Source organism: Mustelus asterias, chromosome 1 (genome assembly GCF_964213995.1).
Source record: "Mustelus asterias chromosome 1, sMusAst1.hap1.1, whole genome shotgun sequence".
Lineage (NCBI taxonomy): Eukaryota > Metazoa > Chordata > Chondrichthyes > Carcharhiniformes > Triakidae > Mustelus > Mustelus asterias.
Genome location: NC_135801.1, coordinates 39,428,724 through 39,454,742, shown reverse-complemented (window position 1 = coordinate 39,454,742; position 26,019 = coordinate 39,428,724). Strand labels below are relative to the sequence as shown.

The 26,019-nt window shown below is 46.0% G+C and overlaps 1 protein-coding gene across 1 annotated transcript in view; it reads left to right on the top strand.

Moving 5' to 3' along the window:
- Window positions 1–26,019, top strand: part of LOC144506493 (scavenger receptor cysteine-rich domain-containing protein DMBT1-like) — a 56,586-nt gene that overhangs the window by 14,245 nt on the left and 16,322 nt on the right. Inside the window, exons 4-10 of the mRNA XM_078232722.1 lie at window positions 599–913; window positions 8,544–8,858; window positions 12,961–13,275; window positions 17,292–17,606; window positions 17,991–17,996; window positions 19,110–19,375; window positions 22,327–22,672. Coding sequence (XP_078088848.1) covers window positions 599–913; window positions 8,544–8,858; window positions 12,961–13,275; window positions 17,292–17,606; window positions 17,991–17,996; window positions 19,110–19,375; window positions 22,327–22,672 — 1,878 coding nt within the window. The remainder of the gene's footprint in view (window positions 1–598; window positions 914–8,543; window positions 8,859–12,960; window positions 13,276–17,291; window positions 17,607–17,990; window positions 17,997–19,109; window positions 19,376–22,326; window positions 22,673–26,019) is intronic.

The following is a 26,019-nucleotide window of genomic DNA, read 5'->3' as shown; positions in this document are numbered from 1 at the left end:
AGTTATTTGTTCAATAAAATGTGTTGATCTTGGGGCAGATCCTGCACAGATTCATCAGCAAAATACTGGGATCTGAAAGAGTTAAATTATTCAGACAGATTGCAGAAACATGGCTTACATTGAGTTGAATATAGAAAATTAAGGGGGATCTAATTGGATTTAAAGGATTTAATGGAGGAGATAGAATCAATTTCCACTGGTGAGAGAATCTGTAGAACAAGGGACTGAACCTTAGAGTGATGCAGCTCTGGAGGGATGTCAGGAAGCATATCTTTACAGAGGGGAGTGAAATCTGGAACTCTTTCTCCCAAAAATCTTTCGATGCTTGGGATCAATTGGAATTTGCAAATTGAAGATTAAACATTTTTGTTGGGAATGGCAGTTAAGGTTTGTGGAACAGAGCAGATAGTTGGAGTTAAGATGAAGGTCTTCACCGATCCAATTGATTGTTGGGAAGACTTGAGGGGCTTAAAGGCCTATTCCTGTACTTAAGTGATCTCTTTGCTAAGAGTCTGCCACTTGGGCTCAAATGTCGTGTTAATGACAGCAGTGTGAGTCAAGGTGACACAAAACAATTTAACCATATTTCCATCTCTAGGTCCTGTACCCATACGGCTAGTGAATGGTACTAACATGTGCTCTGGGAGAGTTGAAGTCTATCGTAATTCGATCTGGGGAACCATCTGTGATGATGGCTGGGATGTAAAAGCTGCAAACGTGGTTTGCAAAGTGTTAAACTGTGGCACGGCCCTGTCAGCAACAAGAGACGCCTATTATGAAGAGGGGAATGGGGTCATCTGGCCTCATAATGTGAGCTGTGATGGGACAGAGTATGCCCTCGACCAGTGCTCTGCCAAACCATGGGTGGAGAATAACTGCACACACAGCTGGGATGCTGGAGTTATCTGTTCAGGTTAGTGCCGTTAGCATGTTCTTTGTGTGTGTGGTAGTTTACAAGCTGACCTAGTGGAATTGAAGCTCTTGTTTTATGTCTGAGTTACCAGTCCAGGTCTCTGGATTACTGCAGTCCAGGCTGCTGGATTGCTAGCACAGGCCACTGGTCTCCATAGAACCATAGAACCATAGAAAATTACAGCTCAGAAACAGGCCTTTTGGCCCTTCTTGTCTGTGCCGAACCATTTTATGCCTAGTCCCACTGACCTGCACTTGGACCATATCCCTCCACACCCCTCTCATCCATGAACCCGTCCAAGTTTTTCTTAAATGTTAAAAGTGACCCCGCATTTACCACTTTATCCGGCAGCTCATTCCACACTCCCACCACTCTCTGCGTGAAGAAGCCCCCCCTAATATTCCCTTTAAACTTTTCTCCTTTCACCCTTAACCCATGCCCTCTGGTTTTTTTCTCCCCTTGCCTCAGCGGAAAAAGCCTGCTTGCATTCACTCTATCTATACCCATCAAAATCTTATACACCTCTATCAAATCTCCCCTCAATCTTTTACGCTCCAGGGAATAAAGTCCCAACCTATTCAATCTCTCCTTGTCCAATAATGTACATTGACCTTTGAGGAATGTAGCACACGTTCATCAGTATGATACAGGGGACTAAACCATAGAACCATACAATCCCGACAGTGCAGAAGGAGGCTATTTGGCCCATCGGGTCTGCACTGACTCTCCAGCAGAGCATCTTACCCAGGCCCACAACCACTCCCCCGGCCCTATCCGGCACAGTTATCTCACTAATTGCCCCTAACCTACACATCTTGAATCGCTAAGGGGCAATTTACCATGGCCAATCCACCTACCCTGCACATCTTTGGACTGTGGAAGGAAAATGGAGCACCTGGAGGAAACCCACACAGATAGTCATCCAAGGCTTCAACCAAACCCGCAGCAGTGCTAACCACTGTGAGTTAAAAGATGAAGACAGATTGCAGCAACCTGGCTTGTATTCTGTTAAATGTCGAAAATGAAATATTTGAGATGTTTGAAGGATTTGATAAGGTAACAAAGAGAAACTATTTCATCTGGGAAGAGAATACAGAACAAGACACCATAAATTTAAAATAAGCGTCAGGTCCTTCAGAGGTGATGTCAGGAATGACTTCTTCACACAAAGGGGAGTAGAAATCTGGAATTCCTCCCCCAAAATAATTGATGATGCCAGGGACCAATTGGAAATTGGTGCATAGTCAAAGAGAGTGGAAATGATAAAAGGACAAAAAGCAAAAAATGTGCCGAGAGGAAGTGTGAATGGCAGAAACATGAACAATTGCAATCTGAAAACAGAAGTGAGAGAAAAACGAGCATAAAACTGAACCCTACAAAGATGCAGGAAATAAAATGCAGGGTTTCTGATAAGAATTTGTTGAACCCAGTGTTGAGTCTGAAAGGTTATAACAGGTAAGGTTCGGTTTCTTGAGCTTACGTGGAAAGGTACCATCATGGAAGAAGGTTGTTGGTAGTAATTGAGGAGTAGAACATGATATAGTGGAGTCAAAGTTTTACAGCACTGAAAGAGACCTCTCAGCCTATCGTGCCTGTGCTAGCCACAATTCCCATTTTCCAGCACTTGGTCCAGAGCCTTGTATGCTGTGGTGTTTCAAATGCTCATCTAAATGCTTCTTAAATATTGTGAGGGTTTCTGCCTCTACCACCCTTTCAGGCAACGAGTTCCAGGTTCCCACCACCCTTTGGATGAAAAGGTTTTTACTCAAATCCCCTTTAAATCTCCTGTTCCCTCCTTATCTTAAATATATGCCCCTGGTTATTGACCCTCTAATAAGATGAAAAGTTTCTTCCTATCGATGTCCCTCATAATTTTGTACACCTCTGTCAGCTACCCCCTCAGCAATCTCTGCTCCAAGGAAAAGAACCTGAGCCTATCCAGCCTCTCTTCATAGCTGAAATACTCCATCCGAGACAACATCCTGATGAATCTCCTCTGCACCCTTTCCAGTGCAATGAAATCCTTCCTGTAGTGTGGTGACCAGTGCTGCACACAGTACTTTAGCTGTTGCCTAACCAGCAATTTATACAGCTCCACCATAACCACCCTGCTCTTATATTCTATGCCTTGGCTAATAAAGGCAAGTATCCCATATGCCTTCTTAACTACATTACCTACCTGTTCTACTGCCTTCAGGGATCTTTGGGCATGTACCCGCATGGTCCCTCTGGTCCTTTGTACTTCTTGATGTCCTTCCGTTCATTGTGTATTCTCTTACCTTGTTAGTTCTCCCAAAATGCATACCTCACACTTTTCAGGGTTAAGTTCCATTTACCACTATTCTGCCCATTTGACCAGTCCATCCGTATATATTATCCTGTAATCCAAGTGTTTCCTCCTCGGTATTTACTACACCACCAATTTTCATGTAATCTGCAACGTTATTTGTTATTCTGGTCACCACATTATTGGAAGGATGTGATTGCACTGGAGTGGGAGCAGAGGAGATTTACCAGGATACTGCCTGGGATGGAACATTTAAGTTATGAAGAGAGGTTGGCTAGGCTTGGGTTGTTTTCGTTGGAGTAGAGAAGACTGAGGGTCGACCAGATCGAGGTGTACAAGGTTATGAGAGATATGGACAGAGTGGATAGAGAGCAGCTGATCTCCTTCATTGAAGGGTCAGTCATGAAGGGACATAGGTTCAAGATGAGGGGCAGGAGGTTTTGATGGGTTGTGAGGAAAACGTTTTACCCAGAGGCTGGTGGAGGCGGGTTGCCTCACATCCCTTAAAAAGTACCTGGATGAGCACTTCACGCATCATAACTTTCAGGGCTATGGGCCAAGTGCCTGGCAGGTGGGATTAGGTGGGAGTTCAGGTGTTTCTGATGTGTCGGTACAGATTGATGGCCCATGGGCCTCTTTTGCTCTGTATGATTCTATGATACCCCTGCATTCAGATCTAGATCATCAATGTACGCTACAAACAGCAAGGAAGCCAGCACTGATCTCTATGGTACACCACTGGACACAGGTTTCCAGTCACAAAAGCATCCTTTGACCATCACCTTCTCCCTCCTACCCCTAAGTCAATTGGGATTAGTTTGCCAAATACCCTGGATCCCATGGACTCTTACCTTCTTAATCAGTCTCCCATGTGTGGGACATTGTCAAAAGCTTTACTGAAGTCCGAATGGTTGCATCAACTGCACTGCCCTCATCTACACACCAAGTCACCTCCTCAAAACATTCAATCAAATTTGTTAGGTATGATCTCCCTCTGACAAAGCCATTTGCCTCTCCAATTGCTGATTAATTCCCACAGATTTTTTTTCCGATTATTTCCCTACCACTAATGTTGGACTCACTGGTCTGTAATTACCTGGTTTGTCCCTGCTTCCCTTGTTGAATAATAGTACCACGTTAGTTGTCTTCCAGTCCTCTGGCACTTCTCCTGTAAGAAGTTTAACAACACCAGGTTAAAGTCCAACAGGTTTATTTGGTAGCAAAAGCCACACAAGCTTTTGGAGCTCCAAGCCCCTTCTTCAGATGAGTGGGAATTCTGTTCACAAACAGGGCATATAAAGACACAGACTCAATTTACATGAATAATGGTTGGAATGCGAATACTTACAGCTAATCAAGTCTTTAAGAAACAAAACAATGTGAGTAGAGAGAGCATCAAGACAGGCTAAAAAGATGTGTATTGTCTCCAGACAAGACAGCCAGTGAAACTCTGCAGGTCCAGGCAACTGTGGGGTTACAGATAGTGTGACATGAACCCAATATCCCGGTTGAGGCCGTCCTCGTGTGTGCGGAACTTGGCTATCAGTTTCTGCTCAGCATCTCTGCGCCGTCGTGTGTTGCGAAGGCCGCCTTGGAGAACGCTTACCCGAATATCAGAGGCCGAATGCCTGTGACCGCTGAAGTGCTCCCCAACAGGAAGAGAACAATCTTGCCTGGTGATTGTCGAGCGGTGTTCATTCATCCGTTGTCGCAGCGTCTGCATAGTTTCCCCAATGTACCATGCCTCGGGACATCCTTTCCTGCAGCGCATCAGGTAGACAACGTTGGCCGAGTCGCAAGAGTATGTACCGTGTACCTGGTGGATGGTGTTCTCACGTGAGATGATGGCATGTGTGTCGATGATCCGGCACGTCTTGCAGAGGTTGCTGTGGCAGGGTTGTGTGGTGTCGTGGTCACTGTTCTCCTGAAGGCTGGGTAGTTTGCTGCGGACAATGGTCGGTTTGAGGTTGTGCGGTTGTTTGAAGGCAAGAAGTGGGGGTGTGGGGATGGCCTTGGCGAGATGTTCGTCTTCATCAATGACATGTTGAAGGCTCCGGAGGAGATGCCGTTGCTTCTCCGCTCCGGGGAAGTACTGGACGACGAAGGTTACTCTGTCCACTGTGTCCCGTGTTTGTCTTCTGAGGAGGTCGGTGCGGTTTTTCGCTGTGGCGCGTTGGAACTGTTGATCAATGAGTCGAGCGCTATATCCTGTTCTTATGAGGGCATCTTTCAGCGTCAGGAGGTGTCTGTTGTGATCCTCCTCATCCGAGCAGATCCTGTGTATACGGAGGGCTTGTCCGTAGGGGATGGCTTCTTTAACGTGTTTAGGGTGGAAGCTGGAGAAGTGGAGCATCGTGAGGTTATCCGTGGGCTTGCGGTACAGTGAGGTGCTGAGGTGACCGTCCTTAATGGAGATGCGTGTGTCCAAGAATGCAACCGATTCCGGAGAGTAGTCTATGGTGAGTCTGATGGTGGGATGGAACTTGTTGATGTCATCATAGAGTTGTTTCAGTGATTGTTCACCATGAGTCCAAAGGAAGAAAATGTCATCGATGTATCTAGTGTATAGCATCGGTTGAAGGTCCCGTGCGGTGAAGAAGTCTTGTTCGAACCTGTGCATGAAGATGTTGGCATATTGAGGTGCGAATTTGGTCCCCATGGCTGTTCCGTGTGTCTGGATGAAGAACTGGTTGTTGAAGGTGAAGATATTGTGGTCCAGGATGAAGCGGATGAGATGTAAAATTGCATCTGGAAACTGGCAGTTGTTGGCGCACATGGAGCAGTTGAACCAGGAGCACTCCTCGTCACAATGGATGTCTCGGCACTCTACACCAGCATCCCCCACGATGATGGCATTGCTGCAACTGCCTCAGTACTCAGCGCCAACAACTGCCAGTTTCCAGATGCAATTTTACATCTCATTGTTAAACTTCTTACTGTGTTTACCCCAGTCCAATGCCGGCATCTCCACATCATGACCTCTCCTGTGGCCAGAGATGGAACGGTCCCTTTTGAATGCTGAAAATGGGCAGGAAGTGAGGATGTGTTTGGTTTTGGTAGAAAAGGCAGATAATGGTCCATTGAATATGGAGGCTAGTATTGTGGAAGATGTCAATGAGGTCTTGTGGTACAATGGTTAGCGTCCCTGCCTCTGAGCCAGGAAGTTCGTGTTTGAGTCCCACCAGGACTTGATGGCCAAGGAAACTCTGTACATAATGCAGTCAAACAGGTTGAGTATGTAAATCCTTCCTATCATGCCAGTGGAATGTGGTAAGAGCAGGAGAGATTCCTGGTCAGCCACACTTGATGTGTAGTGGCACCCCTCAAGCTGTAAGCCACTGGTGACAGTCTCGTAACCTGTTCCTCGAATTACTAGCAGTGGAAACAGACAGGAGTCTGCCTTAGTGCACCATTAGGTACGGGAAGAGAATAGGAATTGTGGAAGCAGAGGACAAGGGGAACCCTGTCATAGTTCTAAGGATAAAAATTGGAAACAAATTTAATGAAATGTCCCAGTTCAAGACAGAGAAAGTAAATAGCCCTGATACAGTTATCAATGTCCCAAAAAAAGAGATGCTGGAAGAGGCCTATGTGGGACTGGAACAAAGTACGTTGCATATATCCAATATAAAGACATGCATAGCTGAGATTCTTTTGGGTACCCATAGCAACACTGTTCATAGGGGGAGGCAGTGGCACGGTGATATTTTCACTGGCTAGTAATGACTAGAGTGAAGAGAAGACAGAAGGATCAGGAAATTGTTCTTCTTCCATTCTTACACGATTCACTGCCCTAAAACAAGATGGCCGCAATATTGCCAGCGCAACTAGGCAGCACGGTGGCACAGTGGTTAGTATTGCTGCCTCACAGCATCAGGGACCCGGGTTCAATTCGGGCCTCGGGTCACTATCTGTGCCGAGTTTGCATGTTCTCCCCGTGTCTGCGTGGGTTTCCTCCAGGTGCTCCGGTTTCCTCCCACAGTCCAAAGATGTGCGGGTTAGGTGGATTGGCCATGCTAAATTGACCCTAATGTCAGGGGGTAAATGTGTAGTTACGGGAATAGGGCCTGGGTGGGATTGTGGTCAGTACAGACTTGATGGGCCGAATGGCCTCCTGTACTGTTGGGATTCTATGGAACTCGCTGGTTGATCAGCGTGGTGAGCCGGGAAGATAGCATGCACGGCCAAAAATCCGTTTGCACCTCTTCCCAGCCCTGTTTTGCCAACAAGAACTACCACCCTCCCCAGCCACAGACATTGGGACTTTTTCCACCCCCCTCCCCAGCTGATTGCTCCCTGTGCTGGTCTCCCCTCTTCCCATCAACCAATCGCCCCCTTTGTAGAGTTCCCTTCCCTCCCCAACTGCCCACTTTGCAGAGTGCCTTTCCCTCCCTGATCGACCCCTTTACAAGTAACCCCCACCCCCACTGATCACTACCTCTGCAGAGTTGGTTCCCGTCCTCCCTCACTGCTGAGTTCCCCTGCAATGCCATCTCCCCAACCCCCTCAGGCCCTGCCGCCCCGGGACTACTAGGCTGCCTGGTGGGCAGTGCCAGGGTGCCAGGTGGACAGTTAGAGGGTGCCATGCAAGCACTGCCAGGCTAACACTGCCAAAGGGACATTGCCCGGCCCTGTCCCCAACCCCCGGGGGCTGCAATGACCTCGGGTCCCACCGGCGAGGCCATCATATCTGGTCTGCACCAATGGAGACCAGTAGTGATTCTCGCCAGTGATGACCTCGACTGGTGAGCAGGTAAGTGCAAGTGAGCCTGGATGTCAGCGTCCGAGACTACTAATGTTATTTAAGGGTGGAAAGGTGATTTTGATGCAAAACAGTGCCGGCACGATCTGGAGCAGCGAGAAACCGTAAGATCATCAACTTGTAGCATTGACTCAGGCTGGGATCTTCCAGTCCTGCTGAAAGTCAATGGAATTTTGGCTGGTCCTGCCACAGCGATGCAGGAAAATCCTGGCCTCTGTTTCTCTCTACAGAGATGGTGTCTGACCTGCTGAGTATTTTGTGCATTTTCTGTTTTTATCTCAGATTTCCAGAATCCACAGTATTTTGCTTTTGATACATTTTTGTTGTGTAAAGATATGCAGGATAATGGAACCAAATCAGATAGATCGAGTTAAGATAGCGTTTAATCATGTTCTAATTGAATGACAGTGGTGACACGAGGGGATGACTGGCCTCCTCCTGTCCCTAAGATCTTGTATTTTCTCTGTGCTAAACCATATTGGTTGGAGACTGGAACCTGGGCTACAATGTACTGACAGCGACTCCATTAGAAGTTCAGATAATCCCTGCCCATTTTAACTGTGTAACCATGTCTATTCCAGGTCCAGTGCCCATACGTCTTGTGAACGGTTCTAACATGTGCTCCGGGAGAGTTGAGGTCTATCGTATCTCCAGCTGGGGAACAGTCTGCGCAACTGGCTGGGATGTTAACACAACAAGTGTGGTCTGCAGAATGTTGAACTGCGGATCAGCCCTGTCAGGAACAGAAAATACCATCTATGGAGAGGGGACTGGGAACATCTGGTTGGTAAATGTGAGCTGTGACAGGAGAGAACTTTCTCTTGATCAGTGCTCTGCCAACCCACAGGTGGGGAACAGCTGCACCCACAGGAAGGATATTGGAGTGGCCTGTTCAGGTGAGTGGAGTGATTTACTTACTTAGAGTTGATAACATGTTCCTTAAGTGTGTTTGTTTGTAAACTCCATTTCCTGGGCTATTAGCTGAGGCATCTGGCTTATTTGTCCAAAAACTCTTTGACCTTGGATTGAGCTGAATGATGCTGGGGACAGGAAGTGTTCAATTACAAGTACAGTTTACAGAGCTGACGTTTGGAATCCACTGAATACAGAATGTTAAACAGTGACCTCATTGAAGATGTTTTAAGGATTTACAATGGTTTATCAGGAAAGCTGGGTTTTCCCTCCAACAGTGCGAAACGGAATTTGTCAATGGTGCCAGGTTTTGAATCCTTTGAGAGGAAATGGTCACTCATTGAGATATTCACGGTTAGCACTGCTGCCTCACACAATTCCAGGCTTGGGTCACTGTTTGTGTGAAGTTTGCACATTCTCCCCATGTCTGGTGCTCCGGTTTCCTCCCACAGTCCAAAGATGTGCAGATTAGGTGAATTGGCCATGCTAAATTCTCCCTCAGTGTACCCGAACAGGCGCCGGAGTGTGGCGATTTTCACAGTAACTTGATTGCAGTATGAATGTAAGCCTACTTGTGACTAAAAAATAAACTTTACCTCATTAGCATGGAGGATGGTGGGCGAACAATTGAAGCTGGAGAGCTCTCAGAGACCTTTGAACTTTTGTTATATATTTAAAAGGGTTGCATAACCCCTAACATATATTGCATACAAACATTGCAGAGCTCTAGAGGAACAGCAGGTTATGATGAATGCTAAGTAATAGGGAAGACGTTTCAAAATGGAGGCACTTTCTCACCAACGTTTTTGTAAACTTTAGCTAATCAGGGAATTACTGACCAGTGAGTCTCACCTAAGTGATAGGGAAGCTATTATTCAAAATTCTGCAGAAAAAAATTATCTCCACTTGGAAAGGCAAGGTTTGATTAGGGATAGTCAGTGTGGCTTTGTCAGTGAGATCATGCCGAATGAATTTGATTGAATTGTTTGAGAAGGTGGCTAGGTGTGTAGATGAGGGTAGTGTAACTAATGAAATTTATATTGTTTTCAGCAAAGGCTTTGACAATGTGCCACAAGAGAGACTGATAAAGAAGTAAAAGCACATGGAATCCAGGCTAACTTGGCAAGACAAATCTGAAACTGGTTTAGTGGTAGGGGACAGAGGGTGATGGTAGAAGGCTGTTTGTGTGACTAGAGGCCAGTGTCCAGTGACGTACCACAGGGATCAGTACTAGGTCCCATATTGTTCACGATTTCTATATATATATATATATTATATATATAGGATGTGTCGGCGGCTGATAATTAAGTTTATGGATGACGTATAGGAACATAGAAACATGGTAATTAGGAACAGAAGGAGGCACATTCAGCCCTTCGGCCTGCTCCGCCATTCAATCAGATCATGGCTGATCTCTCCCTGGTCTCAAATCCACCTCCCACCTGTTCCACATATCGCTTCATACTTTTTTAAATGAGAAATATATCTATCTCCTTCTTGAAATCATTCAATGATTCAGACTCCACCGTGCTATGGGGCATCGAGTTCACCACCCTCTGCGAGCAGTAGTTTCTCCTCATCTCAGTTTTAAATCTACAACCTCTCAACCTATACCTGTGACCTCATGTTCCAGATTGCCCTATAAGAGGAAACATTTGGTCTACATTTACTTTATCAATCCCTTTTAAAATTTTATATTCCTCGAACAAATCCCCTCTCATCCTTCTAAACTCCAGCGAGTACAAGCCCAAACTGTTTAATCTCTCCTCATCCATCAACCCTTTCATCTCCCAAATCATTTTGATAAACATCCTTTGAACTGTCTCCAATGCCACCACATCCTTCCCCAAATAAGGAGACCAAAACTGGACACACTACTCCAGGTGTGGTCTCACCAACACCCTATACGATTGGAACACTTTTATACTCCAGTCCCTTTGACACAAAGATTAGCAGGGTAGTTAATAGTGAGGAATAAGGTCTTAGGTTGCAAGAAGACATAGACGGGTTGGTCAGATGGGCATATCGGGTGGGAGATGGAGTTAACCCTGAAAAGTGTGAGGTGATGCACTTTGGATGCAGTAACAAGACAAGTAAATGAATGGCAGGACACGAGGAATGGGTGGAATGGTGGCATAGTGGTTAGCCCTGCTGCCTCACAGTGCCAGGGATGCGGGTTCGATTTCAACCTTGGGTGACTTTGTATGTGGAGTTTTCATGTTCTCCCCGTGTCTCCAAGGGATTCCTCCCATAGTCCAACGATGTGTAGGTTGAGTGGATTAGCCATGGTAAATGCACTGGATTACAGGGATATGGAGGAGGGGAGGGCCTGGGTGGGATGCCCTTTTGGAGAGTCGGTGCAAACTCTGTGCCGGATGGCCTCTTTTTGCACTATAGCGATTCTATGGTCCCATAGAAGCTCACAGAATGAAAGTGATCTGGGCCACAGGCTCCTGAAGACAGAAGGAAAGGTTAAGAAGATAGTTAAGAAGCAAACAGGACACTTTTGTTTATCAGTCGTGACATAGATTATAAGAGCAGGGAAGTTATCTTGGAGTTGCACAAAACTTTAGTTCGGCCACGGCTGCAGTATTGTGTGCAGTTCTGATCATCTCACTATAGGAAGGGTGTGAGTGCATTGGAAAGGCTACAGAGGAGATTCACCAGGATGTTGCCTGGGATGGAGTATTTGAGGTATGAAGAGAGGCTCAATGTGCTCCGCTTGCTTTCTTTAGAGCAGAGAAGGCTGAGGGAGGTCCTGATGAGGTGTATAAGATTATGAGGAGTATGGACAGGGTGGATAGGAAGCAGTTGGTCCCCTTAGTTGAAGGGTCAATAACAAGGGGCGTTATTTTAAGGTGAGGCGCAGGAGATTTAGAGGAGATCTGAGGCAAGATTTCTTTTACCCAGAGAGTGGTAGGAGTCTGGAATTCACTGCCTGGGTGGATAATGGAGGCGGGAAACATAACAGCCTTTAGAAATTATGTGGATGAGCACTTGAAATGTCATAATATTCACAGCTATGTGCCAAGTACTGGAAAGTGGGAACACCGTAGATTTAGTGTAGATTTGTCAATGCAGACTCGATGGGCTGTATTGTATTGTATGACTCTATGCGCCCAATTTTACCATTTTGATTCTAAGTGCTGCGAGTGTTTCAGATCCGATTTTCAGGTGCCTCCATACGCACTCTACCTGCAAAAATATCAGCGATTCTGAATCACGCTGCACAAGCCTGAGTGGGGCTGAACGGGCCCGAAACACTGCAGCTCCAATCGGAGCCTCCAGCTGCGCGTGCGCAGAAAAAAAAATAGAATGCTGCTCCCCTGCCACATCCCTCTCAGGCCGAATAATGCCACCCCCATGGCCCCCACAGTCATTGCCCCACCCCCTCATTACTGACCCCCTTATCCCCCCACCCACCCCGCCATCTAGACCCCCTTCCCCCCTACCAATTTCAGGCAGAGTGGCAGCGGACTCCTCCACTGATCTCAGACAGAGTGGCAGTGTATCCCTCCTTTCCCTCCACTGATCTCAGACAGAGTGGCAGCAGACGCACCTTCTTCCACCCCCCAGTCCCCACCGATCTCGAGCAGAGAGGTGTTGGATGCTAGGTACCTACCTCCTCACTAACTGGAGCACCTGGATTGGAGTTCTATGGAGCATGTCTGTTTCGCACCAATTCTGGATGGGCGAACGTGTTGGTAAAGGGGGAAGTGCCAGTAAAGTTGGGCATGCAGCCCATTAAGTCAATTTAAATGCATGCAAATGCATTTAAATGGCTGTCACGCCCATTTCGGTCCCAATCGCGGCCATTTCTGGGCCTTGGTAAAGGGGGCAGTAGAGTTTTAATGGTTAAGGATATTCAGGATTCCTGAACTAACATGGGTGGATAGAGTTAAGATATAGATCAGCAATAACCTAATTGAAAACCAGTTCAGACTTGAGTGGCTGAATGCCCTCCTCCTGTTCTTCTGTTTAGATTGGGAGGAGACTGATACCTGAAATACAGTATCCAGCTGAAATCTCTTGTGAAAATCCATGTAGTCCCAGACCAGTTTAACGTTGTTCTCATCTCTATTGCAGGTCCAGTACCCATAAGGCTGGTGAATGGTAGCAACATGTGCTCCGGGAGAGTTGAGGTCTATCGTAACTCTGTCTGGGGGACTGTCTGTGACAGTGGCTGGGATGTAAAAGCAGCAAATGTGGTCTGCAGACTGTTGAACTGTGGAACAGCCCTGTCAGCAGATCAAGGCACCAGCTATGGAGTGGGAACTGGAGTGATTTGGTCATATAACGTGAGCTGTGCTGGGACAGAGTCTACCCTTGATCAGTGCATTGCCAATCCATGGATGGGAACTAACTGCACACACAGCCAGGATGCTGGAGTTACCTGCTCAGGTCAGCACATTTATGTTATTCCTTGTTTGTGTGTTATTGTGCAAGATGACTTTGTGGAATTGAAGCACTTTTTTTTGGACCCAGGTTAGCACCCAGCTGTCTGGATTAGCACTCAGTCCTTTGGCGTTGCAGCCCTCACCTCTGTATTACCAGCTCAGTGACCTAACACTTATTTGGAATTATTAGCCAAGGATTCTGGATTTGTATCCCAGGTGTTTGATTACTCACACAATGTTCTGGATTACCCAGTGTGTGGATTGCTATCCCACAGTTTGAGATTACCAACCCAGTGTGTGTACTGGTAGCCTAGGCTTCTGCATTTCTATCCCAGTGGACTGGATTACTATGCCAGTGTCTTCAATTATTAGTAAGAAGTCTCACAACACCAGGTTAAAGTCCAACAGGTTTATTTGGTGGCAAATACCATAAGCTTTCGGAGAGCTGCTCCTTCGTCAGATGGAGTGGAAATGTGCTCTCAAACAGTGCACAGAGACACAAAATCAAGTTACAGAATACTAATTAGAATGCGAATCCCTACAGCTAGCCAGGTCTTAAAGGTACAGGCAATGTGGGTGGAGGGAGCATTAAACACAAGTTAACGAGATGTGTGAGACGTCTTACTGTGTTCACCCCAGTCCAACGCCGGCATCTCCACATCATTGAAATTATTAGCCCAGGGTTCTGGAATACTAGTCCAGGGTTCTGGATTGCTATCAAATGTTAGGATTAGTAGCCCAGTTTCAACATTTCTACCTGAGGGTTCTGAATTACTAGTCTAGTGTCATGGATTAGTATCTAAATATCTGAATTAATAAGCCATTCTACATTTCTGTCAGAGGGCTCTGGATTACTACCCCAGAACTCTAGACAATTGGCCCTTGGTTCTGCCTTTCCACCCTTGGTGTCTGGTCTCCTTGCTCAAAAGTGTATAAAGTTTATTCATTCGTGTCACATGTAGGCTTCCATTAACATTGCAATGAAGTTACTGTGAAAATCCCCAAGTCGCCACATTGCAACACCTGTTCAGGTACACTGAGGGAGAATTTAGAATGGCCAATGCACTCAACCAGTATGTCATTCGGACTGTGGGAGGAACCCGGAGCACCCGGAGGAAACCCATGCAGACACGAGGAGAACATGCAGATTCTGCACAGACAATGATCCAAGCCGGAATCAAACAGTATCCCTGGCACTGTCAGGCACTGTCAGTCAAGCTGAAGAGGGTGGGGTCGATGGAAATCCTTTGGGCCTCCATTCATGGAAGAAATGGAGACCCTCTAACCATTCTGTTAGGGAAATCTGTCTATGGTGAAGAGAAGATAGATACGGTCTGGAAATCGTACTTTTTCTATTCTCACCAGGGGAATTGATGCTGCAAGCTTCCATACCAGCTCTTCTAATATGTCTTCCTTTTCCCAACTTTTCCCAGTTTTAATGAAAGGTGATTGGATTGTAACATTAATTCTGTTACTCTCTTGGCAGTTGTTGCCAGACCTGCTGAGAATTTCCTTCATTATCTGTTTTTATTTCAGTTTTTCACCATCTGCAGTATTTTATTTTTTTGGTTGCGTAAAGATATTAAGGGTGATGGAACCAAGTCAGGTAGTTGGACTTCCCATTCCTGAGCTCATCAATGTTCTCTGTAGTAAACCATATTGATAGGGGATAGACACCTGGACAGAAATGTCCCGCTGATGACTCCATTGAATGTTTAGTGAATCACAGATCACATTAAACGTATACACATCTCTGTTCCAGGTCCAGTGCCCACACGTCTGGTAAATGGTCCTAATATGTGTTCCGGGAGAGTTGAGGTCTATCGTAACTCCAGATGGGGAACTATCTGTGCAAATGGCTGGGATCTTAACGCTGCAAGTGTGGTCTGCAGAGTGTTGAATTGTGGGTCAGCCTTGCCAGCAACACAAAATACATCCTATGGAGAGGGGACTGGGGACATCTGGTTGGAAAACGTGAGGTGTGATGGGAGAGAGATTTCCCTAGATCATTGCTCTGCCAACCCACAGGTGGGGGATAAGTGCACACACACGGAGGATATTGGAGTGACCTGTTCAGGTAAGAGGAGTGATTTGCTTGGCGAAGATTTTTTAATATACTCCTTATTTGTGTGTTTGTAAGTTTCACGAGTGTATTGAAGCTTCCATTTCTGGGTTATTAGCCCTGGTACCTGGGTTACTTGTTCAAATACCCAATTGACCTTGAAGGGGGTGCAGCACAGATTCTGCAGAATGACATTGGGACAGGAGTATTCAATTACAACTGCAGTTTACAGAGATGAGGCTTGGAGTTCACTGAATACGGAACTTTTAGAGTCACCTCATTGAAATGTTTGAGGTGCTTAAAGTATTTGAAAAGGTAAATAGAGAAGACTGGATTTTCTCTCCCACAGTATGAACCAGAAGTCGGAACTGATTCTAATCCTGCCTTGGGAGGAAACGGTTACTCATTGGGATTTTCATTGAGCTGCCCACTTAATTAGCATGGAGGGATGACAGATGACAACTTGAAGCTGGAGACCCATTCAGAGATCTACCAGTTCTGGAGAAGCTGTAGGCTACAATGTTTGCGATGTAATAGGGAAGGCCCTTCAAGAATGAAGCAACCTTTTCTCCAATTGTTTGTAAGTTTCAAATAAAGGATAATCTTGCAGGTAGACCAGCACTGTGGGAGAGGGGAGGATCTCAAAAGGATTTATTGGGGGCCAACCTCCAGGCTGCTAAACCATTCACTGCCAGCATGGGAAACTGAAGACCAACTGGAAAATTCCAGTCAGCTTCCTTTACTTGGAATTAATGAGCCTAATCATCTACAAGTCCTATAGAGGTGAGCAGTCCAACCACTCCTGAACCCACCCGGTCTAAAATCTAAAATGGGTGGTATCAGGAACATCATTGGGACAACATCATGCTGGCTAGCACCAATGTTTCCAACACCATTCACCTCCACTCCCAACCCTGACCTGAAAATCCTGCCCAGTTAAATTATTTCCTATGGTGAGAAAAATTTAGAACAAGTGGACGTAATCTTTAAATTAGAGCCTAGCATTGGGGGCTAATGGCAGGAAGCACTTCCTCACCCACAGGATAATAGAAAACTCCAGGTCTCTCCCCAAAAAATTGTTGATTCTGGGAATCAGTTGGAAAGTTCAAAATTAGAGCAATGAGAGTTTTGATGGTTTAGGATAGTCAATGTTACAGTGACTATTCTGTGAGGATAGGTTGAGGGAGCTCGGTCTTTTCTCCTTGGAGAGACGAAGGATGAGAGGTGACCTGATAGAGGTGTACAAGATGTTGAGAGGTATAGATTGGGTGGATTCTTGGAGGCTTTTTCCCAGGGCTGAAATGGCTGCTACGAGAGGACACAGGTTTAAGGTGCCGGGGAGTAGGTACAGAGGAGATGTCAGGGGTAAGTTTTTCACTGAGGGTGGTGGATGAGTGGAATCGGCTGCCGTCAGTGGCGGTGGAGGCAAACTTGATAGGGTATTTTAAGAGACTTCTGGATGAGTACATGGGACTGAATAGGATTGAGGGTTATAGGTAAGCGTATATATAAGCCTAGGTAGGTAGGGACATGGCCGGCGCAACCTGTGGGCCAAAGGGCCAGTTTGTGCTGTATTTCTTCTATTTTCTATGTTCTAGCAAGGTGGGTGGATGAGTTAAGACACATATCAGCCATTTTTAGTTGAAGGGCAGTACAGACTTGAAGGGGGGAGTTTTCTTGTCCTTCCCGCCATGGGAATTGTAGCGGGTGGCAAGCCAACCATGCAAAGATTTGTTGACCTCGGGCGGGATTTACTGGTTTTGGGGCGAGACGCGGCCGGAAAATCCCGCCCACGGAGCTGAATGTCCTCCTGCTGTTCTATGTTATTAAATGTTCTCTGTGCTAAATCACAGTGGGAGCAGACTGAAACGAAGCGACGATGTCCAGCTGAAGGCTCTCGTGGAAGAAAGTCCATATAGTCCCAGACCAGTTTAACAGTGTTCCCATTTCTATTCCAGGTCCAGTTCCAGTACGTCTGGTGAATGGTAGCAACATGTGCTCCGGGAGAGTTGAGGTCTATCGTAACTCCATCTGGGGAAGCGTCTGTGACAATGGCTGGGATGTAAATGCAGCGAATGTAGTCTGCAGCATTTTGAACTGTGGGACAGCCCTGTCAGCAGATCGAGCTGCCTTCTATGGAGAGGGGACTGAGGCTATCTGGCCATATGATGTGAGCTGTGATGGGACAGAGTCTACTCTCGACCAGTGCACTGCCAAACTATGGGTGGGGAATAACTGCAGTCATAGGAAGGAAGCTGGAGTTACCTGCTCAGGTAAGGACATTTAACGCAGTCTTTATGTGTGTGTGCGTGCGTGCGTCCATGCCCTGGAGTTCTTCCCCCACCCGCCCCCCCCCACCCAAATATCGATGATTCTCGGAACCAATTGGAAATAGGTGTAAGGTTGAAAGGAATAGAAATGTTTAAAGAAGGACAAAAACAAAAGATGTCCAAAGGAGATGTGAATGGCAGAAACATTTTGCCATCTAAAAGCAAAAGCAAGTGAAAAATCAAGATAAAACTGAACCTTCCAAAGATATAGGAAACAAAATGGGAACAGAATTTGTTGAACCCAGTGTTGAGTGAAAGTGTGTAACGTACCGAATTAGAAAGTGAGTTGCTGTTCCTCGAGCTCAAGTACACCATGGTATTATGGAGAGGGCAGTCCCTTTGAAGTATTAAAAAGGTAGGAAAGAGAAGATGTGCTTGGTAATGGCTGAAAAGCCAGAGGATGATCCACTGAATATGGAAGCTGGTGTGGTGGAAGGTGAGAACAAGGGGAACCGTCTCATGGTTCTGGGAGGGAGGGGAAATGCAGGAAATGGTGGAGTCCTGACAGCCATGGCGGGGGGTGGGGTCATTTTCAGAAGTGCTGATTTGGAATGTTGTATCATCAAATCCTATGTGATGGAGACGGAGAAACTGAGTATAGAACTGTAGCCTTGCAGGAAGCAGGATGTAACAAAGTGTAGTCAAGCTGGTTGTAGGCTTCAGAAGACTTTTAGTGGAAATTGGCTGATAGCCTATCCCAAGAAATGGAGACAGAGAAGTTGGGTAAAGAAGGAGTTAGAGTTCGACTATGTGAATCTGAGAGAAGGATGAAACTTGAAAACCACAATTGATGAAATGTTCCAGTTCAGGGCAAGAGCAGGAAACAGACCTGATACAGTCAGCAATGTAGCAGAAAAGGGGGTGAGGAAGAAGGCCAATGTAGGACTTGACAAAGAATGTTTATCCACAAAAAGACAAGGATTCTGTGATTCTTAATAGCAACGCCATTAATGTGAAGTAAGTGAGTTGAGTTAAAGGAGATGTTGTTCAAGGTGAGAAGAAGTCCAGCCAGCTGAAAAGGGTGGTGACGATGGAAACTGTTTGGGTCTCAAGGAAGAAATGAAGAGCCATCAGACCATTTTATTGGGGAATCAAAAAGTGGAAAGATTCGATGTCCGTGGTTAAGGGAAGATGGGAAGAGTCAGGAAATTGCTTTTTCATTATCAACCAATTTACTTGCTGAAAAACTTTCTAACATTTCCCAATTCTGATGAAAAGTGATTGGCTTGGCACTAACTCTGCTTTTCCTCTCTTCAGAGATGCTACCTGACCTGCTGAGTATTTCTCGCATTTTCGGTTTTTATTTCAGATTTCCAGTATGTTGCTTTTCATACATCTTTGCTGTGTAAAATATTTGTCATAATCTAATTGAATGACAGTAATAATACAAACAGTTGACTGGCCTCCTCCTGTTTCAATGTAACCATGAATCCATCTGTATTCCAGGTCCAGTGCCCGTACGTCTGGTGAATGGTTCCAACATGTGTTCCGGGAGAGTTGAGGTCTATCGTAACTCTAGCTGGGGGACTGTCTGCGCAAATGGCTGGGATGTTAATGCTGCGAGCGTGGTCTGCAGAGTGTTAAATTGTGGGTCAGCCCTGTCAGTAACACAAAATACCCCCTATGGAGAAGGGACTGGGAAAATCTGGTTGGAAAATGTGAGGTGTAATGGGAGAGAGATTTCCCTCGATCAATGCTCTGCCAACGCACAGGTGGGGGATAACTGCACACACACACAGGATGTTGGAGTGACCTGCACAGGCAAGTGGAGTGATTTACTCAACAAAGAGTTTTTAAAAATATTCTTTATTCGTGTTAATTTGCAAATTTTCTCATGTGATTGAGCTTTTTTGAGGGTTAGTTCTCCAGTAACCCTTATTCATCTGGAGGAGGGCAGCACACATGTAGCACAATGATACCAGGGACAGAAAATGTTCAATTAGAAGTACATTTTACAGAGACAAGACTTGGAATCCATTGAATACAGAGGAGAGAATTTTACCAAAAAAATTCTAATTCCAGGTCAAGCGTGAAAACGGGAAAGGTCCTGACCTGCCTTTGGGCGAGTTCCAATCCATTATCCAATTCACTTGGTGCAGGAAAGAATTGTCCAAACAATTCCTTGCCTGGAAGGGAAGGGGCAGAGCTTAAATCACCAGCAAACTGCTGTAGCAGCAGAGGGCGCAATGCACATAATGGCAATGAGCAGATGCCTAACAAGTCTGAGACACCGATCAGGCCTCTGTTGCTGCAGACGGCCTCAACCCAGCCCATCACCTCCCGCCAGCTTTCGCGGGTCCCCACAGCTGATTGTGAGCCCTGTTCCACTGTGGGGGACGGCACAGTGGGTGGCACTGCTGCCTCACAGCACCAGGGATCTGGGTTCGATTCCCGGCTTGGTTCACTGTGTGGAGTCTGCATGTTCCCCCCATGTCTGCATGGGTTTTCTCCGGGTGCTCCGATTTCCTCCCACAGTCCGAAAAACATGCTAGTTAGATGCATTGGCCATACTAAATTCTCCTTCAGTGTACCCAAACAGGTTCCCGAGTGTGGCGACTAGGTAATTTTGACAGTAACTTCATTGCAGTGTTAATGTAATCCTACTTGTGGTACTAATAAGTAAATGTTAATCTTTAATGTTAAGCTTTTAATAAACTATCCTGCCTGGAAATATCACCCCCATCCTCCCCCGCTGCCCAGAGCGATCAAACCACGCCCCCCCCCCCCACTCAGCAGGGTCCCCCCTTCCTCCCTCCCCTACCGATTGCAACTGCCCCCTTCCCCCTCCCACTGGGTAGGCCCCGCCCCCAGAAGGTCTCACCCCCCCCCCCCCCCCCCCCCCCCCCACTCCCCCAACTTAGGCCCCACCAGTTAACACTGCCCTGTGTGGGCAGTGCTCGGGTGCCTGGTGGGCAGTGCCAATGTGTCAGGCTGGCGCTGCCCAAGGTTCACCCTACCATGCCCTGACCACCCCGGAGGGTCCCCGATTCTACCAGCAAAGCCACCACAACTGGTCCACATTGCTGTGAACCAGCTGTGATTCTTGCCGGAAAGAACGTCTCCTGGCGAGGCCACGGAGGCAAGTGAGCCCAGACGATAGCGTGGCACTCGTGCAATCTTCCCGGCTCATCCCACTCATTGGCCGGTGGGGCGCAACGGTAAGATGACCCCCAGAATGTTTAAGATGAGATATTTAAACAAATTGATAAAGTTGGATTTTCCTTTCATCAGTGGGAAACAAGCATTGGCATTGATTCCCAGGTTCCAAATCCTCCTGCAGGAGGAAACAGTCACTCATTTGGATTTACACTGAGACATCCGCCTAATTGGGAAGGTGGGGGGTGAACTATAGATGCTTGGCTCTGGCTATAGATGAGCAGCAGGCTATGATGCTGAGGAAGCGGGAATTTGCTTGAAAATGGAGTCATCCTCTCACCAACATATTGAAAATCTGAATTAAATGGTAGATCTCACAGCCAAGTCACAAGTGTGGGGGATGGGAGAGCCTTTATAGGGCAGCCTTGGGGCTCACCTCCAGACACCTAAGCTATCACCTCTGCCCAATCAGCACATACCACATGTGGATGAACAGCGGAGCCAGTTCCGAACCCACCCAGTCTAAAATGATCAGCACCAGGAGCGTCATTGGAAAGGAGCTCGCTGGCTGGCACCAGCATCTGTTCCCGCTCCTGGCCTGAAAATCTTGCCCAGAGAAATTATTTCCTCTGGTGGGATGAATCTGGAACAATTGGGTGTGATCTGAAAATTAGAGCCTGGCCCTTGAGAAGAAGCATTTCCTTGCCCATTGGATTGTAGAAATCTCCAACTCGCTTCCCTCCCCCCAAAAAAACTGTTGATGTTGGGAATCAATTGTAAAGTTCAAAATTAAAGGAGTAGGTTTTTAATGTTTAAGGGTATTCACCATGACACTACCATTTTGAGTTGATGGAGTTGACATGCAGATCAACCATGATCTTATTCAAGGGTTCTCAAACTGGGTTCTGCAGATCGATACAATCTAAGTTTTATGTGGTTTCGAGCTCGTCCAATCAGAATCCAGCTTCTTTTTGGGTGCACGAAAAATAGCACGAAACTCAATTCTACCGATCAAGCTGAGTGTGGACTGCGGAGCATAGTTGAGTGCAGGGCCTGCAGGGGAAGGGGAGAAGATAGCAAGAGCGTGAGTGAATGTGAGAATCTAGTATTCCAGTTGAACCCATTTGAACCAAAGAAGCAGCAACACTCCTCCCACAAAATTGACAAAAAGGCAAGAAGTTTTTAATGATAGTGAATATATCCATATAAGAAATAGAAAAAGGAAAGACTTCCATACATTATGTTGTGTATGTTTGTACCTATTGTGGGAAGGTTTGTGTATATTTCTACCTATTGTGGGAAAACAATCAACTTTGTGGTTTGGTTCTTCAATGTAATGTTTCTCAGGAATTCCTTCAGTACGCTTGAGAGGCAAAAGGGTTCCATGGCTGGAAATGTTTTGGGAAACTCTGATCTAATGTAATGGGAGTTCAGACACGAGGGACTGAATGTCCTCCTATTGTTCGTATGGTCGTCTATGTTTTCTGTGTTAACCTGCATTGGGGGGATTCTTGATCCTGAGCTACAAGATTCAGCTCTTGTGAAACTCCCTTTCGGTCCACACCAGTTTAACGAACTAACTCTCATCTCTATTCCAGGTCCAGTGCCTGTAAAACTGGTGAATGGTAGCAACATGTGCTCTGGGAGAGTTGAGGTCTATCGTAACTCCATCTGGGGGACCGTCTGTGACAATAGCTGGGATATTAATGCAGCGAATGTGGTCTGCAGAGTGTTGAACTGTGGGACAGCCCTGTCAGCAGAAAGAGGTGCATCCTATGGAAAAGGGACTGGGGACATCTGGTGGTATAATGTGAGCTGTGATGGAAAAGAGACAAACCTTGACCAGTGCTCTGATAACCCACAAGTGGGGACTGCCTGCACACACATCCAGGATGCGGGAGTTTCCTGCTCAGGTCAGTGCATTTATGCTGTCCCTTGTGCATGTGTTAGTTTGCAAGCCAACCTAGATAAATTGATGCTCTTGTTTTTCAATTCAGATTTGCCAGCCCAGGGGATTCCTTGTCTAGTATTGCAGACACCTAGCCCAGGTTCTTGATTACTGACCCAGGGATCTGGACTCCTTATCCAGTGATCTATATTGGCCTTGGAGGGATGCAGCACAGTTTCGACAGTATGATATTAGGGACTATGAGTTTAATGATGCAGGCAAATCGCAGCAACCTGGCTTGTATTCTGTTAAACATAGAAAATGAAATATTTGGAGATGTTTAAAGGATTTACATAGAAACATAGAAAACTACAGCACAAAACAGGCCCTTCGGCCCCACGAGTTGTGCCGAACATATCCCTACCTTTTAGGCCTACCTATAACCCTCCATCCTATTAAGTCCCATGTACTCATCCAGGAGTCTCTTAAAAGACCCTATTGAGTTTGCCTCCACCACCACTGACGGCAGCCGATTCCACTCGCCCACCACCCTCTGTGTGAAAAACTTCCCCCTAACATTTCCCCTGTACCTACCCCCCAGCACCTTAAACCTGTGTCCTCTCTTAGCAGCCATTTCCACCCTGGGCAAAAGCCTCTGAGAGTCCACCCGATCTATGCCTCTCAACATCTTATATACCTCTATTAGGTGTCCTCTCATCTTACGTCTCTCCAAGGAGAAAAGACCAAGCTCCCTCAGCCTATCCTCATAAGGCATGCCACTCAATCCAGGCAACATCCTTGTAAATCTCCTCTGCACCCTTTCAATCTTTTCCACATCCTTCCTGTATTTGGTAAAACTATTTGGAAAGGGAATACAGAACAGGGCACCATAAACATAAAATGAGTGCCAGGTCATTCAGAGGTGGTGTCAGGATTTATTGCTTGACACAAAGGGGAGTGGAAATCTGGAATTCTCGACCCCAAATATTATTGATAGTGAACCAATTGGAAATTGGTGTCGGGTCACAGGGAGTGAAAATGTAAAGGACAAAAACAAAAGTTGAGTGCAGCTCTAACAACACTCAAGAAACGCAACACCCTTCTGAACAGAGCAACTCACTTAATTGGCACCACGTCCTCAAACATTCACTCCCTCCAACACTAATGCACAGTGGGAGAAATATGTACCATCGACAAGATGCATTGTGGACACTCTCCAAGCTTCTCAGACAGCACCTTCCAAATCCATGATCAGGAACAAGTAATAAGGGCAGCAGACTCATGGGAACACCACCATCTGGAAGTTCCCCTCCAAGCCACTCACCTCCTGACATTGAACTATATCAGCATTAGCGCTTTGTTAAGGGAAGTTAAGGATGAGCAATAAATGCTGGCCAAAACAACGAAGCCCACATTCCTAAATGAAACACTTGTCTAGAAGAGGTGTGAATGGCAGAAACATGAACAACTGCCATCCAAAAGCAAGAAAAGAATGAGAATAAAACTGAACCTTGCAAAGGTACAGGAAAAGAAATGGGGACAGAGGTTCTGATCAGAATTTGTTGAACCTAGTGTAGAGCGTGAAAGGCTGTAAATTGCCAAATTAAAAGATGAGTTGCTGTTGCTCGAGCTCAAGTTGAGTTTCATTGGAACACTGCAGGAGACTGAGAGCAGAAAGGTCATTGTAAAAGCAAGGTGAGAATTTAAAGGATGGATGACTGGAATTCAGGGTTATAGTTGTCGGCTGAAGGGAGATGTTCCGAAACATGGTCTATGTTTAGTGTTACCAATATAGAACATGCCTCACTGTGAGCAGTGTAGATTCTATACAAATTAAAAGTATAGGTCACCTGAAAGGAATATTTTGATCTTGGACTGTAAGGTATGAGGCAGATGTTCCTCCAGCACTTGCATGCTAAGGGGCGATATAAAGAGCATTTTTGATGGGTGATTGAGTAGGCCATTAGAGAGGACAGTTCATTTGGAATGGTAAAAAGGGAGAAGGAAAGGTGAGTTTGTGAAGGCAAAGTAAAATCCATTGAATATTGTGTCTGGTGTTGTGGATCATGAGGACATGGGGATCCCTGTTATCATTCTGGGATGGAGAGAATGTCAGAAGCCCTGTCAACCATGGGGCAGACTTTGGTTGAGAGAAAAAAAAGACAATTCAAAAGAGCTGGCACGGAAAGTTGCATCATCAAAACCCCTGAGGTGAAGAATCTGAGAGGATGAAATTAGATCCTTGCAGGAAGTAGGATGTAAAGAAGTGTAAGGAAGGTGTCTGCAGGAAAGCAACAGTGACTCTCAGCCCCGGCACTGAGCTGTATTTGTGTTCGTTCCCAGAATTCTCCTGGTGTTCCTTGAGAGTTGGTCTGTCTGAGAAGTAATAGCTGCCTGAGTGCTCACCTCTGATATTCCCCTCAGAGGTGACGGCACCAGGTTCACACTTATGTAGATTTGTTGTAAATGGTGCCAACGTGACCTCCTGCCAGTGCCAGCTGAATATTCAGTGCGGGCTCAATATCTGGAGTGCTTGCTCATTTATGACATGCTGATGTATTTAGACTGATTCCTGTGGAACCTTTCCCTAGATTGTTTCACATCACTCCGCTGGCGAGATTAGCTTAAAATCAGAAAACGTAATCTCGTCGGCGAGAATTATGTTTACAAAATGCTCTGCATTTTGATCCGATGCCGCCATTCTCGTGCACAGTGAACATGGGCTGAAGATCCTGCCCAATGATTCTATCAAGCAACCCCAGGCTGGTGTTCAGAAGTAAAGCAACATCTTCAGAGGTCATTGGACAGCATCCTCAAGATGATCACACAGCGACATCATACAGGCATTCCTGTCTAGCAGTCGATGTCACTCAGTGAGAGCAATTTCCATCGCTCAGCGTCATGCATGGGGAGAGTGGGAGCAAATAAAGGAGTAATGTTCAACCTTAAAAATGTTAATGAAATAACACTGCTGGGAGCCATAAAAGGCAATGGTGACGATGAATACATAAGCAAAAGCTCAGTCATAAAATGAAGTGCAGCCGTGCGAAAAGACAGTGAAATAACTCACAAAACATACTTCCAAAATGCACAAATAACATCTTTCAATGCTACAGCATTAGGATAATCATTAGACTAGCAAGAACAATTAGCATAAGGTGACAACCTTTAAGTTTGAGTTTATTAGTTAGTGTCACAAGTAGGCTTTCATTAACACTGCAATTCCAGATAGAGTCATAGAATGAATAAAGTTGGCAAATGCAATATAATGTGGATAAATGTGAGGTTATCCACTTTGGTGGCAAAAACAGAAAGGAAGACTGAATGGTGGCAGTTTAGGTAAAGGTGAATTGCAACGTGACCTTGGTGTAT